This window comes from Henckelia pumila, chromosome 4 (genome assembly GCF_033568475.1).
Source record: "Henckelia pumila isolate YLH828 chromosome 4, ASM3356847v2, whole genome shotgun sequence".
Lineage (NCBI taxonomy): Eukaryota > Viridiplantae > Streptophyta > Magnoliopsida > Lamiales > Gesneriaceae > Henckelia > Henckelia pumila.
This window is the reverse complement of record NC_133123.1, coordinates 67,842,103-67,860,406: the sequence shown is the minus strand read 5'-3', so window position 1 is coordinate 67,860,406 and position 18,304 is coordinate 67,842,103. Positions and strand designations below refer to the sequence as shown.

Sequence of the window (18,304 nt, the reverse complement as noted above, 5' to 3'; positions counted from 1 at the left end):
TTTTCTTTGTTGAGGAGAAGATTTTTTCAAAAGATGACTTCAAACGAAGGTTTGAATCAAGAGGACTTTATTCATATGAAATCCTATAAACAAGTAATCTATTCACAATAGATTACTTACAACAGGTTGTGATTAATGATCTTAATTTTGAAGAGATAAAGAAAAAATGATTTCTAACTCTCAATTTTTAGAGATTACCCCAGATTCCTCTAAACTCTCCGGAGATCTTAGAGAAATTCAAAAGATGGTACAATATTACAGCAATCAGCTGTATGAAATACCTTGGAAATTTGAAGAAATCCTTAAGAAACAAGAAGAAATTCTTGGAACCCTAAAGGATCTTCAAAATAAAATCATAAATCTAGAACACACTTCGGGTTCTAGAAAAGGAAATACAGAAGGAAGGTTACCACTCTCATTTGGTACCGAACCTTTGTTACATCAGAAAGGTAAAACCAAAATGGTCCAAAAACCTTTAACCGATGATGAAAGGATGATTAATCTTATAAAAGCAGTATCAGAGAAAAACACTATCTGATGACTACTTTAGAAAGATTAAATCTCGAGGATCTACAAGATCTTGCGGATTCTTTTGCGAATCTCAAAGTGGTAGATCTAAAAATGAATTCCCCTGAGGGTGAAGAACCCATAGGAAATCCCCCAAGATATGTGGTTAAAACAGAAGAACCACATAGTGAGTTCCAGGTTGGAGAAAATTCACATCCAGCAGGAACCAGATCGAGAAGAAGTAAAATCCCATTCCATCAAACTCCTTACGGAAAAACTGTTTTAGATCCAATATATCCTTACGGGGTTATGTTAAACCTTGATGTTTTGGACTTCAAAAACAGAAAAGATCTTATAGATGATTGGACGTCAGCTATGAGAATAGCAGCAGGGACATTAGATCTCAATAAAGAAGGATTCATTAAACTTCTAGAAATGAGTCTAATGAGATCTGTTAAGATTGCATGGGAGATAACTATGCCAGAAACTAAGAAATCAATCTTTGCAGGAGAATCCCTCAGCAAGATTGGAGAAAGAATGGCCACCCTATTTAAAGCACAATTCATAGGGGTAGACTATTTCAATAATCAAGATACAGAGAAAAAAATAAGATATACTCAAGCTCTTTATAGCCTCGAGTTACATGATATCTGTTTAGTTGATGAATACATTATGTTATTCACTAAATACAGATGGAATTCGGGAGTCGAGGAAAATATAGCTATTTTTCGCAAAAATGCCAAGTCCATGGAGAGAAATGCTGATTAAAGAATATGTTCCAGGAAATCTTGATACATTGGCAAGACGTGCCTCCTTTTTGAAAGGAAAATTAGCAGAATGGTGCCATATGGCAGCATTACAGAAGAACTACAAGAAAATAAGGGGTATAGATAAGCGTACACCTTTGTGTTGTAGAGTAAATGATCTTCCAACGATCATTGGAAACAGATCACAGGGATTTAAAAGGAAGAAATTCAGAAATAATCCCTATAATAAAAGAATGAAAAGTTCTTGGAAACCAAGAACATTTTGGTCCAAACAAAAGGCCAGATCCTATAGATCACGTAGAAGAAGTGGACCTACAAGAACATCCTCAGCAACAGGCTCATCACAAAGCAGGGAAACAACACCATCAAGAAGAAATTTTAGAAGAACTCATACAAGAGCAAGTGAAAATTTCAAGGATTGCAACTGCTGGACATGTGGAGCAAGAGGGCATATATCTACAAATTTTCCAGAAAACGAGAAAAAAGGAGTTAAACTCTTTGAAGCAACACCAGATATTAATGATGCGGTCTTTTTTCAAGATCTAGTCCAAGTATATCAATTTGAGGATATCCCCTCAGATGAAAGCATATACGAAGAAGAGATATTGTTTAGTCGAAAAGTTTCTGAGGATGAATCAGAATAAGAATCAGAGTAAATAGGAAGTGTTTCGCCATGAAACACATGAATGTTTGGCTGGATTCTTTAGTCAAATCACGATATCTCATAATATGGTCCAAAGGATTATGAGAGAAAATCCAACATTACAGAAGTACCAAGGATTTTCGGCAGGACAAGTTTAAAGAGTCTTAGGAAACCTAGGGCTAAGACAAAGAAGACATAATTTGATTTATAAGGTATCCAGAATGGAAATGGCGATCCCTATGGAATTAACCAGTAATCAAATTGAAATGCAGTTAATTCCCTTTGAAGAAATTCGAGAAGAATTACAGAAATTAAAAGCAGAAGTAGCAAAGACAATGTTTTGGATTCATACTGGAGCAATCCAGATTATGATCAAAGCTACTCTTAAAAAGGGAATAGATTCACCCATAGATATCGTAGTATGCGATAAAAGAATGGGGAATATACAAGATGTGGTTCTAGGAACTATCTCGGAAAATTTATGTGCAGGAAAAATTGTGGGAGCTATTTATCCAAAAATATCTTACAATTTAGCTGATAAAGATTTTAGTCGAGCCTTGACTTTGCATCAAAACTTCAAGGAAAAAAGACTAATGAAGGAAGGTAATAGGCCATATTCTATTACGTATCAAATTTCATATGCTCTTTCTAATACTTACCATTCTGAATTATTTATTAGAAATGAGTTCATTGAAATTCCAGAGATCTTTGGGAAAGTTGCTCAAGCAATATACCCAGAAAGAATTAAGTTTCCTTTAATTCAGGAAATCGAAATTCAAATTCATTACATGCCGGTTCTATACAAAGAACTTAAAATAGAACCCCGAAGGTTATCTTTCCAAGGAGACAGAATGACAAGCAGGAGATGGGACAAATCTCCTATTCAAGAAATTCCACCAGAAGAAAAAGAGTTTTCTATAATAGAAAAACTTAGATCTCCAGAAGGATGGAAAGAAGTGAAAATAGTATTCGAAATTACAAGTCATCGGAACTTGTTCCCTTGTAACTCGATTTACTATTTGGAACAACATGAAAAAGGAACTTACCAAGGAGTGATAAATATTTGAGAATTGGAAGTTCAAATCTGGGGAATTCCAGGAAAAGAAATGGATCAACTCATTCATGGTCTAGAATTCTTGGAGGACCATAAACCATGGAAACGCCTTGAAAAGAGAATAGAGTTTATGGCAAAAGAAAAGACTTGGAGGATTCAATAAGAATTCTACGAAATGGAAAACCAAGAGAATTGGATAAGGGACAATCCCTTAATCAGATTCGAGAACTCTGTTCACAAACAGAGGAAGAAGCAACAGTTGAAATTAGTAAGTCATGAACATGATTTACTAGAACACATTGAAGAAGTAGAAAGGAGTAACCATACTCTACCTTTTGAGGCCTTAGGAAAACTAAAGGTAAACAGTCTTAATCGGATTACTGAGTTACAACACAGTCTGTTAAAAATGGCGGGGCCATTTAGTAATCCCTTTAAAAAATGACAACAAGTCCTTTCTCCATATACATTCCGATAGGGATGTTATATGGACAATATAAGGCTGAGTATTTTGCAGCTTATATTGACTCGGGAGCAGGAATTTGTACAGCATAAAGAGGAGTCTTCCCTGAAGAATGTGAAGAGGAATTGCCAAAAATTGTTGGACGAGATTTCTCTCTCAGAATTTTAATTCTTTGCAAAGAAATAAAACAAGCAGATATCCTTATGGGAGGTGCAGGTCAAACACCTTGGTACAAGGTAAAAACACCACCAATCTATTTCCATGATATAGGAGCTGATATCCTGTTAGGAAATAACTTCTTACAAATGTTTAAGAAGTACACACAAGACAATGAGTCAAGAAGACTTATGTTCACTACAATTTGTGATCATAAAATTATCGTTCAAAGACTCAAGGTTGCTTTTTATCGACAATTGCCGATAATATTTCGCAGCCAGCGTGGTGATAAAAGACAAATTTTTCACCCAAAAATGAAAGATCCAAGAAGGTTTGGAGAAACCATGTTGAAAATAACAACATAACAAGAACTCCAAACAGAGGATATGGAGCTTCTCAAGGTAACTCTAAATCACAGAGATATAGAGTTAGAGAATAAAGTATCCCTTGAAAATGTCAAAAAGAGGCTCAAAGAAAGTTACAACGAGCATCCTTTGGTATGGTGGGATAGAAATCAACTCAAAGCCAGTCTTACTCTAAAGGAAGGCAAAGAGTATGAATTCGTTAGATATAAGCCTATCCCGATGAACATAACAGATCAAAAGGATATGAGAATGATTATCAAGGAACATTTGGACCTTGGTTTAATCAAAGAAGGAGTTTCACCATATAGCAGCCCAGGTTTTCTGGTTAGAAATCATGGTGAAATAAAAAGAGGGAAACCCAAGCTAGTTATTAACTACCAAGGTATTAATAAAATCTTGGAGTTTGATGGGTACTTCATACCGAGTAGAGAACACCTAATTAACTGTGTACGAAATGCTAGATTGTTCTCAAAATTTGATTGTAAGTCTGGATTTTACCAGATTCGAATGGAAGAAGGAAGTAAGAAATTCACAGCCTTCTCTACTCCACAAGAATACTATATTTGGGAAGTTATGCCTATGGGATTGGCTATTGCACCCCAGATATTTCAAAGGAAGATGGATAACCTTTTTAAAGATTATTTCAACTTTATGATTGTTTATATTGATGATATTCTTATAGCATCAAAAAATATAGACGAACACGTTAAACACTTAGAAATTTTCTTTAAAATTTGTAAACAAGAAGGACTGGTCTTATCTGAAAAGAAAGCAGTCATAGCAACAAGGAAAATTGAATTCCTTGGTATTGAGATTGATGAAACTGGAATAATTCTGCAACCCCATATTGTGGAAAATGTAAAGAATTTTTCAGATAAACTCAAAGACGTAAAACAACTCCAGAGTTTTCTTGGAGTATTTAATTTTGCAGGGATGTTCATTAACAACCTAGCAATGTACAGAAAGGTGTTCAGTCCTTTGTTAAAAAAGGATGCTAGGTTTATATGGACCGATGACCACACTAAAGGGGTAAACAAATTAAAAGAGATATGTAAGAATCTCCCAAAAATGGCTATACCCATAGATGAAGATGATCTGGTGTTATTTACGGATGCCAGTGACGATTGGTGGGCAGCAGTCCTTACCAAGATCACTCCAGATGGGGAAATACCATGCAGATACTGTAGCGGTCTTTTTTCAGAATCAGAGGCCATCAGATGGCATATCAACGAAAAGGAATTTTATGCAGTTAAAAGGGATTTTGAAAAATGGCCATTATTTTTACTTGCTAAAAAATTCACTATGAAGGTTGATAACACCCAGGTAAAAGCTTTCCTAAGAAATAAAATTGAATCTAAACCTGAAAGCTAGGTTATTAAGATGGCAAGCTTTATGTCAAAATTATATTTTTGATATTGTTATTATTAAATCTCATGAAAATATTCTTGTAGATTTCTTAACAAGAGATGGAAGGCAGTGACGTGGATTCCATCATGAAAATGCAGAGGCATCTCAGGGAACACCTTGGGTTGCTTCAAACCAAGTTCAACCAGTTAGCCATTAATGCTGAAATGGCCGGCAGGTTACAACAAGCTGATCGGATCAAAGTATCTAATCGAATAACAGGATGTATGCAAGCTCAAACACAACTATGGGCTGCTATTCAAGGGCCAATTGTGAAGGCTATAACGAAACCATTGGTTTCTCATAAACAAGATATGATAAAACCATTGGTTTTACAAAAACAAGAAATACAACCACCGGTTGGGAAACAAGATGTTGAGGAAGCTAAAACTCAAGAAACAAGTGCTAATCTATCATCAGCTTTTGATGATCTCGATGAAGCAACAATTGATAAGGATTCCTCATCAAGTCAACCCTCCGCCTCTGGGGTAAAAAAGGAAGAGATCAATCTTAGGCCCAACACTGACAAGGGCAAATCTAAGATCGATACTAACCCAGCTATTATTTCTCTATTTCAGGTTTATCAACAAAGGTGGGAGAAATTAAGTACAAGAAGTGAAATTAACCCTAACACTTGTAGGGTTGATGTGGCAGGGATATATCCAAGGGTTTGGCTAAAAAACAATGTCAATCCTAAGGATGTAAAGCTCTGGTATGAATTTGGAGCCTTGGCCTCAGTTTATACAACGTCACCAAGCTTTCTGGAGATATCACAGTTACCGAAATGGATTCAGGAAGCAGTCCAAGAAACATGGGCAAATAACGACCATTTGTTCAGAGGAGATGTGCTTGAGTTATACTTTTCTAGTGCAGCTCCAGAACCAACAGTGAAAGGATCACACGAACCCTTTCATTTCATCAAGCTAAGGAGACCTGATATAAATAGTCATAAATTTATCAAGGATCCTAAAACTAAAGAAATACCCTTAGTATCCACTTTCGGGGAAAATGAGATCTCAACCAGAAGAGCATGGGGTATTTGGGTCTGTCTTACTGAGATGGACAAAGTCAAGTTTCCATTTAAATTTTATCAGAATTCTGTGAATGGATCGTTCCTGTTAAACACAATGACAGGGGAAACTACAGCCTTTGCGGAAGAACTCTTTGAAAAGAAGAGAAATCTTTTGTGGAACAACAAGCTGCCGGAGAGTAAATAAACTCGCCGAAAATTTTGTAACATGGCTCATATTGGACGATGGTTAGAGAATATCTGCCCAGAATGCCCAAATCAGAAGGAGCCAGAATTTGGAAAAACCTTTAGACCCCGAACGGATCGAAAGGATTTTTCCGAGACAAGCAAAGGTGGACAAGGACCACTGAAGATGCGTTTTCACAGGGGCCTACTTCAAAAGCAAAAGATGCCCCGACAACAATAAAGCAGGCATGTGAGGAGAATAAAGTCAAAAGAAAGTGGCAGGCATGTGATTCCTCCACTAGTAAAAGATGTCATCAATAATGGCATAAAGAATACAAGACAGCTGCATCCTCTACTAGTAAAAGATGTCATCAATAATGATATAAATAAATACAAGACAGCTGTAAGATTCCCTGAAGTTTCTCGGTGAAACGAGTGGAACCTCAGCTATAAATACAAGCGTTCAAGGAAGCTGAAGACATCGATCATTTCCTTCAGTTTTCTTACAAATAAATTATTGTAATATTTCTCTTTCTATTGTATTAAGTTTTCTTATGTATTTCAAGAACAACGCTACTATGAGTAGCTAAATAAGTTGTCTTCTCCTCTTCAAAGGAGTTGATTTATGTAATAATATTATGTTTGAATAAATTTCCTAAATCTCTTGTTCTTTCATGTTCATATTTTATAATTAAATTTATATACCATACGCCTTAAGGTAGAAAACGAATTAAGGCTGTGTTGGGTGTCGTTGAAGGAGCTTGTGCAGAAACCATCTGTTGCGACTGCATGGTTGGAGTGTGAGGAGCACTTCGTAAAACTCGGCAGGTATGACCCGACGACATTATGGTCAAAGAGTTATTTAAATTTAATTTATCTTACAGAAGCATGTTGGACCCTAATCTGGAGTATATCGGCTGGAAACCTTGCGTAACTAATAGTCTTGCATGGCCGGAACTGGTTCGATAGGTATAACAAAGCCACGTACAAAGGATTAGTTTTAATTATATTTTAATTCAAATATGGGGACCACTAGGGAGTAAAAATAAATAAAATGGTGGGTAAGGAGTTAAGTTAAAGAGAAGTTTGGTAGTGGGGAGTTTAAAATAATTTTCCCTTAATACAATTTATAAATTAATTTGTTGCACTAGGGAAAACATTTTATATTTATGTAATCAGATGAAAGTTGGCGTAAAGTGAAGAATAAATCATAATAAAAAAATCTAAAAGAACACTAATAATCCCCAAGATTGCAGTCAAATATTGTCATAAAAACTAAAATTCATAACTTAATGCTAATTTTTTATATATATAATAATAATGCTATTTTCCAATCACGCTTATAAAAATTATAAATAAAAATTTACTTTACTTAGATAGGCTTTTTAACTGTGTTTCATATGTATATTTTTGGTGTTAGTTTTGCATGCATTCATATGTTTTTGTTGTTGTTTTATTTAGTTTTAGCATGTTTAATTCATTTATTTGCATAATATTCTTCCGAGTCTGTTTTGTAGGAAAACTTGGCAATATTTTGATTTTTTGACAGAGCATCACTCGCTCGAGCGAAGGGGTATTCTCGCTCGAGATTGTAAGTTTTTTCCAGAGGAGTGCTCGCTCGAGCGAGAGGCAATGCCCGCTCGAGCGAGCTAGACGGGACACAAAATATTTCGAGACAGAAGGTCGCTCGCTCGAGCGAGCGAGATGTTGAATTTTACCTTCCGGGCAGAAGATTGCTCGCTCGAGAGAGCACCCTATCTCGCTCGAGCAAGCGACGCGTGCAGATTTTTTTAAAAAGGAAATTCTTGCTCGAGAAGGATATTATCTTTTGAAAACCCTTGGACATATAAATACCAATTGCATCATCAGAATAAGGGTTACACAACTTATTGGAAGGCAAGAGGCGGCTATCATCACCATCTCAACTCTTCTTCTTCTTTTTATTTTATTTTGGATTGATGTTTAGAATTAAAAACTTCTGTTCTTAAATTATGTCGAACTTTGAGTAGTTTTTCTTTTTCGATCAAGGCCACGTGATTGGGCCAGACAATTTATGTATAAAACTCATTTGTTTATTTGAGATTTTCAGACTTGATTTGAATTTATTGTTTATTGAATTTATATTTGTCTTGTGAATTTCCTGGCCAGTTATTTGCTTGCATGTTAATTGATTCTAATTCGATAGAGGAGGTTTCGATTTTGATCACTTCAATAATCAACATAGTGTAAAACTGACTAGAAATAGAATTCGGTTTCATTATGCGGTTTAGGTGTTTACTGAATTTTCACAGTTAGTCATGCATTTGAATTTGATTAGAATTAAGAAAGATTGGTTCATCAATATTCGAATAGGTTTGATTGTTCTAGAAATAGTCCTTCGAACAAATTAGGAAAATTTTCGTGAATGAAGATTAAGTCTGATATCTTAGATCGAGTGCTTGTTACTTGAATTGTCTGGTACCTACGTGTGTCCTTGATCGAGCTTTTCCCAAATTTGATTTAAATCTAAATTTTCCAGCTGCGTTTTATTTAATTAAATTTTAATTGCATTTTTTATTTTTATTTTAAAATCTGAATCATCTTTATTCATTAGTCTAGATTAAGTAGAAATAAATATATTTTGGTATTCAGATTTTTACAGTCCATGTGGGTTCGACATCTGGACCTTAGTCCACTATATTACAATTTGACCTGGTGCGCTTACCAGTTGATTTTTAATCACATCGATTTAGCCGGTCAGGCTTCATTGTGATCTGGCCAAAAATGGTGCTTTGAACAACAAGCTCATTGAAGTAGCAGGATGAGCCAGAGAACTTGAACTTAAGAGTTTTCGACCGAAACAGCGAGGTCGGGAACCAGATGAATTGAGACTCTGACATCAGTGTTGCCCATCAACCTCGTTCTCTTTGCACATTGACGCAAGTTTTCGTCACTGTGAATACTAGAGTTGACTTGAATTATTTGGCTAATCAACGGCTGAGATTTATCTTTCGATTAAGATTGATCCAATGGCCTTGATTGGTCATTAAGTTAGTTGCTTGGACAGTTAAGCTGTTTATAATGAATTGAGATCTGGAGTTAGATTACTCTTGATTGCAGCTGGTTATTTTTCTTCTCTTGTGATCTCTCCCTCTAAAATCGTATCCCCAGAAAACAGAAACAACTCGCCTTGATTCAAGAATCATCGTTGAAGTTAACTTAGTGATTAGCTATGAACATTACGACTTGATTCTACTGTAGTGTTGAGTTTCATTTTCTGTCTTTCTTGATTATTCATGTGTTGTGATTGCAAGGGGATTGTAATGATTGAATATTGATTGATTCGTAGTGAATTCATATGGGCGAATCTCAGAACCTTGGATGTAGGATTGGTTGATAATCCGAACCAAGTAAAGTCTTTGTGTTCTTATTTATTTTCTGCATTTTTTCTTGACTGCTTCCGAAGGAACTTGTGTTTTCTTGCGTTTGAGTTTCTACAAGTGGTATCAGAGCCTAAGGTTTTAAATCTTGGGCTCATGGGTTTGATCTTGCTGTTTCAAATCTTCTCATTCATTGGAAATCTCTGTCTCGGCTCTCTTTAAGGATTTCTTGAGAAGGATGTCTACTGGCCAGGGGCTTTCTTTAGCAAAGTCTACTTCGAGATTCGAGGTGGAGAAGTTTGATGGAAAGAACGATTTTAATCTGTGGCGAGAGAAGATGATTGCTCGTCTTGGGAATCTTGGATTAAATGAGGCATTGCAAGGTGAGTCTAAACTACCGAGCACTATAGAGAACAAGCCTGAAGTATTGAAGAAAGCAAGAAACATGATTGTTCTGAGCTTGAGTGACCAAATTCTCAGAAAAGTTGTAAGAGAAAAGACAGCTGCTGATATGTGGCTAAAGTTGGAACAGCTATATATGACAAAGGAACTTCCTAATTGTATATATCTGAAACAGAAATTTTATAGCTACAAAATGGATGAAAATAAGTCCATTGATGAGAACATTGATGAATTCACTAAGTTGCTATCGGATCTTGAGAATATGGAGGTAGAGATAGATGAAGAGGACCAAGCTATCTTTCTTCTTAATTCCCTGCCTAAGGCTTATGATCAGTTAAGGGATACCTTGAAGTATGGCAGGGAAACTCTTACTCTTGAAGAAGTCACAGGGGCTGCATATTCTAAGGAATTGGATTTGAAAGCTAGTGGAAAGCTTCAAAGGCCTTCTGGTGAAGGGTTAAATGAAGAGGGAGATCTCTTGAAAGAAAAGGGTCGACAGATAGAGGGAAATCTAGATCAAGGTCTAAATCAAGACCAAAGAGGACTTGCTGGTCTTGCAAGAAGGAAGGCCATATAAGAAGATTCTGCCCTCAAAGAAAAGTGAATCAAGGACATGATCAATTCAATGCTACTGATGCTGCAAATGTGCTGGAAGAATATGAAGAGGGTGAGGTCCTAACTATTTCGTTGGATCATCCAAAAGAAGAATGGATTCTATATTCTGGATGTACCTATCATATGTCTCCTAGGAGGGATTGGTTTTCAGACTTTGAAGAAGTAAATACAGGTCATGTGTTGCTAGGAAACAATGAATCATGTAAGATTCATGGTACTAGATCAATCAAGATAAAAATGTGGGATGGATCTGTGAAGATCTTATCTGATGTCAGGTATATCCCTGATCTAAAGAGGAACTTGATCTCTTTAGGTACTTTGGATCAGAAGGGGCTGAGCTACAAAGCTCAAGGAGACATTCTTAAAGTGGTAAAAGGCTTACTGGTTGTTATGAAGGCAATCCTAAAACAAGGCCTCTGTGTACTCCAAGAAAACACCCTATCCTCAGAAATCAATGTGTCTATATCAAAAGGGAATGGTACAATATTATGGCATCAGAGGCTTGGTCATATGAGCCTAAAGGGTCTTCAAGAACTATGTAAACAAGGCCTGCTGGACAGCAAACAAATCAGAGATTTGGATTTCTGTGAAAACTGTGTTCTTGGCAAGACTCATAGGTTAAGTTTCAGTACTGCAACTCACAAGACAATGTCATCACTGGAATATATACATGCAGACCTCTGGGGATCTCCTCAGGCACCTCAATCCTTATCAAAATGCCAATATTTTCATTCTTTGATTGATGACTATTCTAGAAAAGTTTGGCAATATTTTCTGAAATCTAAGGATCAAGCTTTTGATAAGTTTATAGATTGGAAAACCTTAGTTGAGAACAAATCTGGAAAGAAAATTAAGACATTAAGAACAGACAATGGATTGGAGTTTTGCAACCGTGAGTTTGATGAGTATTGTGTTAAGCATGGTATTGCTAGACATAGGACTTGCACGTACACACCACAACAAAACGGAGTTGCAGAACGCATGAATAGAACTATCATGAATAAAGTTAGATGCATGCTATGTGAGAGTGGCCTACCTCCAAAGTTTTGGGCAGAGGCAGCCTCTACTGCCTGCTACCTGATCAATATATCACCTTCTTCTGCTATTGAGTTCATGGTACCAGAATTTAAGTGGTCTAACTTAAAACCGAATTATAAACATCTAAGAACTTTTGGTTGTGTTGTTTACATTCATGTTAACCAAGGAAAACTAAATCCTAGAGCAAAGAAAGGAATTTTTCTTGGATATCCAACTCGTATAAAAGGCTACAAGGTCTGGCTTTTAGATGACCTTAAATGTGTTATAAGTAGAGATGTGGTTTTTAATGAATCTGAGTTTTATAAAACTAAATCACATGTGCTAGAATCAGCCAGCTCTAAACAAGCTGAGCAGAATTTAAGTGACAGGGAACAGCCTCAAACCTGCAGCAATGAGAATAAGGAAGAAGGTGGAGCTGATCAGAATTTGTCTGAAGACTTCTATGATATTAAACACTCTGGAACTCAAACATCTCATCAAGATACTGACATATTGGATGTAAACAGAGATTATCAAAGTGATGATCTAAGTAAGGATTAGCATCTTGAAGATTATGTTCTTGCAAGAGATATGGTTAGAAGAGAGATCAGATTGCCATCAAGATTTGCATCATCTGAATTTACTGTTTTTGCTCTCAATGTGGCAGACTTGATGGACCTAGAAGAACCATAAAATTATGAAGAGGCTATGAGAAGCAAGGACAGTGCTAAGTGGTTGAGAGCAATGAAAGATGAATTCCAGTCATTAATCAAGAACAACACTTGGGTATTGGTGAATAAGCAAAAGGATGAAAGAGTGATAGGCTGTAAATGGATACTTAAGAAGAAATCTGGAATTCCAAGAGTTAAAGGACCGAGATACAAGGAAAGATTGGTCGCTAAGGGATTCTCACAGGTAGAAGGAATTGACTATCATGAAGTGTTTTCTCCTGTAGTAAAACACTCTTCTATCAGAATCCTATTGGCAATCACAGCTATACAATACTTAGAACTTGAGCAATTGGATGTCAAAACAGCTTTCTTACATGGAAATCTAGAAGAAGAGATCTTGATGACTCAACCAAAGGGCTTTGAGAGAGATCCACAGGCTGGAAAATGTGTCCGCTGAAAAAATCTCTTTATGGCTTGAAACAGTCACCTAGGAAGTGGTATAAGCGTTTTGATGACTTTATGATACAGCAAGGGTATGTTAGATCAAAGTATGACAGTTGCGTGTACTACAAGAAGCTTCTTGATCAATCCTACATCTACCTATTGATCTATGTCGATGACATGGTTATAGCATGTAAAGATCTTAAGAAAATTCAGGAGCTGAAGTATCATCTTAATACTGAGTTTGAGATGAAAGATCTTGGAGCAGCTAAACAAATCCTAGGAGTTGAGATAAGAAGGGATAGAAAGTAGAGAACTTTGACTTTGTCACAAGAAAAGTACATTGATAAAGTTCTGAATCTCTTCAAAATGGCAGAAACAAAATCAGTTAGCACACCCATTGGTGCTCATTTTAAATTGAAAGTTGTACATGGAGATCAAGAGGATTTAGAGGTTATTCATATGAAGAACGTTCCATACTCAAATGCAGTAGGAAGCATCATGTACATGATGGTTTCAACTCGACCAGACATTACTTATGGTGTGGGACTTGTAAGCAGATTCATGGGTAAACCAAGTAGAGAACACTGGAGGGCAGTACAATGGCTACTGAGATATTTGAAAGGAACTAAGAAGTTGAAGCTAAAGTACTCAAAATCCACCTCAAACACATGTGAAGTCACTGGTTATTGTGACTCAGACTACGCAGCTGATCTAGACAAAAGGAGATCAATTTCAGGGTATGTGTTTATTATTGGAGGAAATGTGGTGAGCTGGAAATCGAACTTGCAAAGTGTGGTTGCATTATCCACCACTGAAGCAGAGTACATTAGCCTAACTGAAGCTGTGAAAGAGGGCATTTGGATCACTGGTTTTGTTACTGAAATGGGATTAGTATAGAAGGATGTCACCATCTTTTGTGACTCATAAAGTGCAATTCATTTGTCCAAGAATTCGGTTTTTCATGAAAGGACAAAACACATAGATGTTAGATTGCATTTTGTGAGAGACATCATATCTAAGGGCTTGGTTAAAGTTCAGAAGATAGACACTAAGATCAACCCTGCTGATATATTAACAAAGGTATTGACAGTGAGCAAACTCGATCATTCTTTGAGTATGCTCAACATGATTGAGTAATGTAACTTCTTGCTCATGGGATCTCAGCTAGATTCATTATGCAGATTCAGCCAAAGGTGGAGATTTGTGAAGACTAGAGTTGACTTGAATTATTTGGCTAATCAACGGTTGAGATTTATCTTTCGATTAAGATTGATCCAATGGCCTTGATTGGTCATTAAGTTAGTTGCTTGGACAGTTAAGCTGTTTAAAAGGAGTTGAGATCTCGAGTTAGATTACTCTTGATTGCAGCTGGTTATTTTTCTTCTCTTGTGATCTCTCCCTCTAAAATTGTGAGACCTCGGTTCTAAACATCTAATTAAGGAGTAACCAAAATTAAGCATCCAGGATCTAAGAACTAAAAGCAAAGCAAAGGAAAATTTTTTTTTTTTTTTTTTTAAAGAGGGCCGCGCTCGGGCGGCCAAAAACCGCCGCTCGAGCGCGCCCTGGACAGAGGCGCTATTGAGTTCTCATAGTGGGGTGCGCTCGGGCTGCTAAAAATTGCAGCTCGGGCGCCCCCTACAGCAGAAACAGAACAGCAGAAAACATGTTTTGCAATTCCATCTAAAACTATTCCAATGTAATCCAAATCAACACATACATTATAAATGCAGTTCCTCCGATTAATACATGAAGTTCTAGAGTTTAACAACTACTCCAAATTAGAACATGCCACGATAACAACACGGAAAAGCTTGCATGACAATACAACATAATAATGAAGTTCGTTATCTAAACATGTTCTAACAACACTAGGTAGACATGCTGACACGACTTCTAAACCAAGTCTCACTGCTACAACTTTCTCTCGGAGCTAACCATGCCTCTTCTGACTTGATCCTGCCCCACCTGTTGCCAAGTACACATACAAAACAAAGCAACAGCCGGATAACCGGTGAGAACGAAATTCCCAGTAAAAGCAACATAACAATTAATACAACAATCAACATGCTTTCAATACAACAATTAAATTAATAACAACATAATGAATGCATGTCTTTTAAACCGGGATATCAATCTGATAAACGAGGGATTGCTGCTGTGCTTTTGGGATCCCGAGGATAAGATCACATAACAACTCACCGACTCTCCCAATCGAGGTGGTGCCACGTATCTCACTCCTCTATACTTTGAGCAACTATAATGAGTATGCTAGCACTAGGCGAAACGACTACGACCTAGGCCACTCAATCATAGTTCCCAAACGTCTAAACAAAAAGGGCGGTTCTGCCCGCTGAAAACAAGATTGTCTCAAGATGAATGCATAACAAAAACATAACACATAAGCCATTTAACAAAAGCCAATACAATCAAACAAGACACAAGTTCCTCATGCTAGAACAAGTGTAAATGCAAGTATGTGATTTCAAAGGGGAAACTCGAGAACCACAGTCCCGAGTATGCTATCCCGCTACGATGACTGCTTTTACCTTTCAATGCAGTAGCTTCCAACTCTGGATACGCTACAAATGAGACTGTATCAACAACTATACAATCTAACAACAACAAGGCAACGGTTCAAGGAAATTCTCTATACCGTTCTTTGTTCAAATCTCGGAAACGATCAAACAGCTGCTAACTCTGGGCTTGATACCTCCAAACGAATCTGTACGGAGACAAAGGAATGATCAATAACCAAGATCAACTTAAGCCAAGTTCCAACAAATCAAAAACGGTTCCAAATCCCCAAAACTCAAACCGACGGCATAACGGCTATAAACTGAACAAACCGACAACGCAGACAGCAGTTCAATAGCGATATCAACCCAATTCAATGCTAATTCAACAACAACAAGACAAACCCAACAAATCTCAAAATCATGATTTTCGAAAATAGCTTCCAAAAATCATAACAATTCCGAACGTCGCTCTATTTCAAAACCGACAGATAATAAACGATCAGAACTCCGCCAAGAACAACATACTAGAATCTAGATCGATTCTAACAACCTCCGAAAAACAAAACATATCTGATCGAAGAAATACTTACGGTATAACGGAGCTCTCACTGCAGTGATTACTAATCTGCCTTCAGAAATAATTTCTAACGGACGGATCGAGCTCGGGAGGAAATCTGGAAGCTTGGAAAAGCTTGAAGGCGTCTTCAATGGAGGAGCTCGATTTAGGGAAGAGGATGAAATGATTTCCAAGTCAAACAAATGTGTAGATAATATATAAAAATCAATATTTGCGTTTTAGTCCCTGAAATTTCCAAAATTTGCAAAAAGGACCCTGATCAAAATCAAACCGGCTCGAGAACTTTGTAATCTCTGATTAACTCAAATAAACTCATTTAAGATAAAAACGGGGCGTTACAATTCTCCCCACTAAGAAGAGATTTTGTCCTCGAAATCAACAAGAACCACAACTCATGAGATAGAATAAAGAACAAAAGACAGTAAGAAGAACTCACGTCAAGTGAATAACTCTGGAAAACGCTGTCTCATGTCAGACTCTGTCTCCCAAGTCACTTCCTCGACTCCGTGATGGCTCCACTGTACTTTCACTAATGAAATCAACTTGGTTCTGAGTTGCTTCTCTTTCCGATCAAGGATCTGAATCGGTCGTTCAAAATAGCTCAGAGTCTCGTCTAACTCGGCTTCGTCAGGCTGAAGAACATGAGAAGGATCTGGATGATACTTTCGCAGCATAGAGACGTGAAAAACGTTGTGAATACCAGATAAAGACGGAGGAAGTGCAAGTCTGTAGGCAAGATCGCCTATCTTCTCGAGAATCTCGTACGGCCCGATGAATCTCGGAGATAACTTTCCTCTCTTACCGAATCTGACGGTGCCTCTGAACGGAGAAATCTTCAGAAAGACTCGGTCTCCCTGATCAAAATTCAGAGGTCTACGCCTGACATTCGCATACTTCGCCTGTCTATCTTGAGCTGACTTCATTCTGGTCTGAATGATCTTAACCTGCTCTGCCATATCTCTAAGCATATCCGGTCCCAAATCTGGTGACTCGGACAAATCATCCCAAAACAACGGAGATCGGCATTTCTTACCATACAATGCCTCAAAAGGCGCCATACCGATACTCTCTTGGAAGCTGTTGTTGTAAGAAAACTCGACAAGAGGCAAAGAATCCTGCCAACTAGTGCCAAAGTCTAGCACTACCGCTCGCAGCATATCCTCTAACGTCTAGATAGTCCGCTCTGACTGTCCATCGGTCTAAGGATGATAAGCTGTACTCAGATGCAATCGAGTACCAAGTGCCCCCTGAAGACTGTGCCAAAAGTGAGAAGTGAATCTAGGATCTCTGTCTGAAACGATCGACTTCGGCACACCATGCAATCTCACAACATTGCTAACATACAACTCAGCCATCTGGTCATGACGATACGTCATCCTGTACGGAATAAAACACGCAGACTTCGTCAATCAATCGATCACTACCCAAATGGCATCGCATCCTCGAACGGATCGTTGTAGCTTCGTGACGAAATCCATGGAAATGTGATCCCACTTCCATTCAGGAACATATAAACTGTGCAACAGACCTCCTGGTCGCTTCCGTTCTACTTTTCCTTGCTGACAGTTCAAACACCGAGATACAAACCTCGCAACATCGCTCTTCATTCTCTTCCACCAAAACTGGTTCTTCATATCGTTGTACATCTTACGACCTCCAAGATGAATGCTGAACCGACTGCAATGAGCCTCTCGGAGAATACGTTGTCTTAACTCTGGAACATCAGGCACAACAATATGGTTATTCACAAAGAAGACTTCATCTCTAACCTGGAATTCAGACTGATGCCCAGATCTGACTTTCTCTACTGAAACCTGAATGCTCGGCTCAGACTTCTGTGCTTCTCTGATCGCAACAAACAACTCTGGCTCGGCTTGAATAGCAAACACTCTGATAGTCTCCCTATCTGTTTCAAACTCTAAACCAGAAGTGCAACAATCATCGATCAACTGAGAAACACCAATAGTAGAAAGAGATAAAGAACAAAGCTTTCGGTTCAACGCATCTGCAACTGCATTTGACTTCCCGGGATAATACTTGATTTCACAGTCGAAATCCTTCAACAGATCTAACCATCTTCTCTGTCTCATATTCAGCTCTGCCTGGGAAAACAAATATTTAAGGCTCTTATGGTCAGAAAAGATCTCGAAAG

General features: G+C 37.5%; 1 protein-coding gene across 1 annotated transcript; it reads left to right on the top strand.

The window, feature by feature from the left end:
• Positions 1-13,425: 13,425 nt before the first annotated feature.
• Positions 13,426-13,956, top strand: LOC140861139 (secreted RxLR effector protein 161-like). The gene has a single exon (XM_073264149.1). It carries the CDS (start codon positions 13,426-13,428, stop codon positions 13,954-13,956), a length of 531 nt encoding a protein of 176 aa, XP_073120250.1.
• The last annotated feature ends 4,348 nt before the right edge of the window (positions 13,957-18,304 follow it).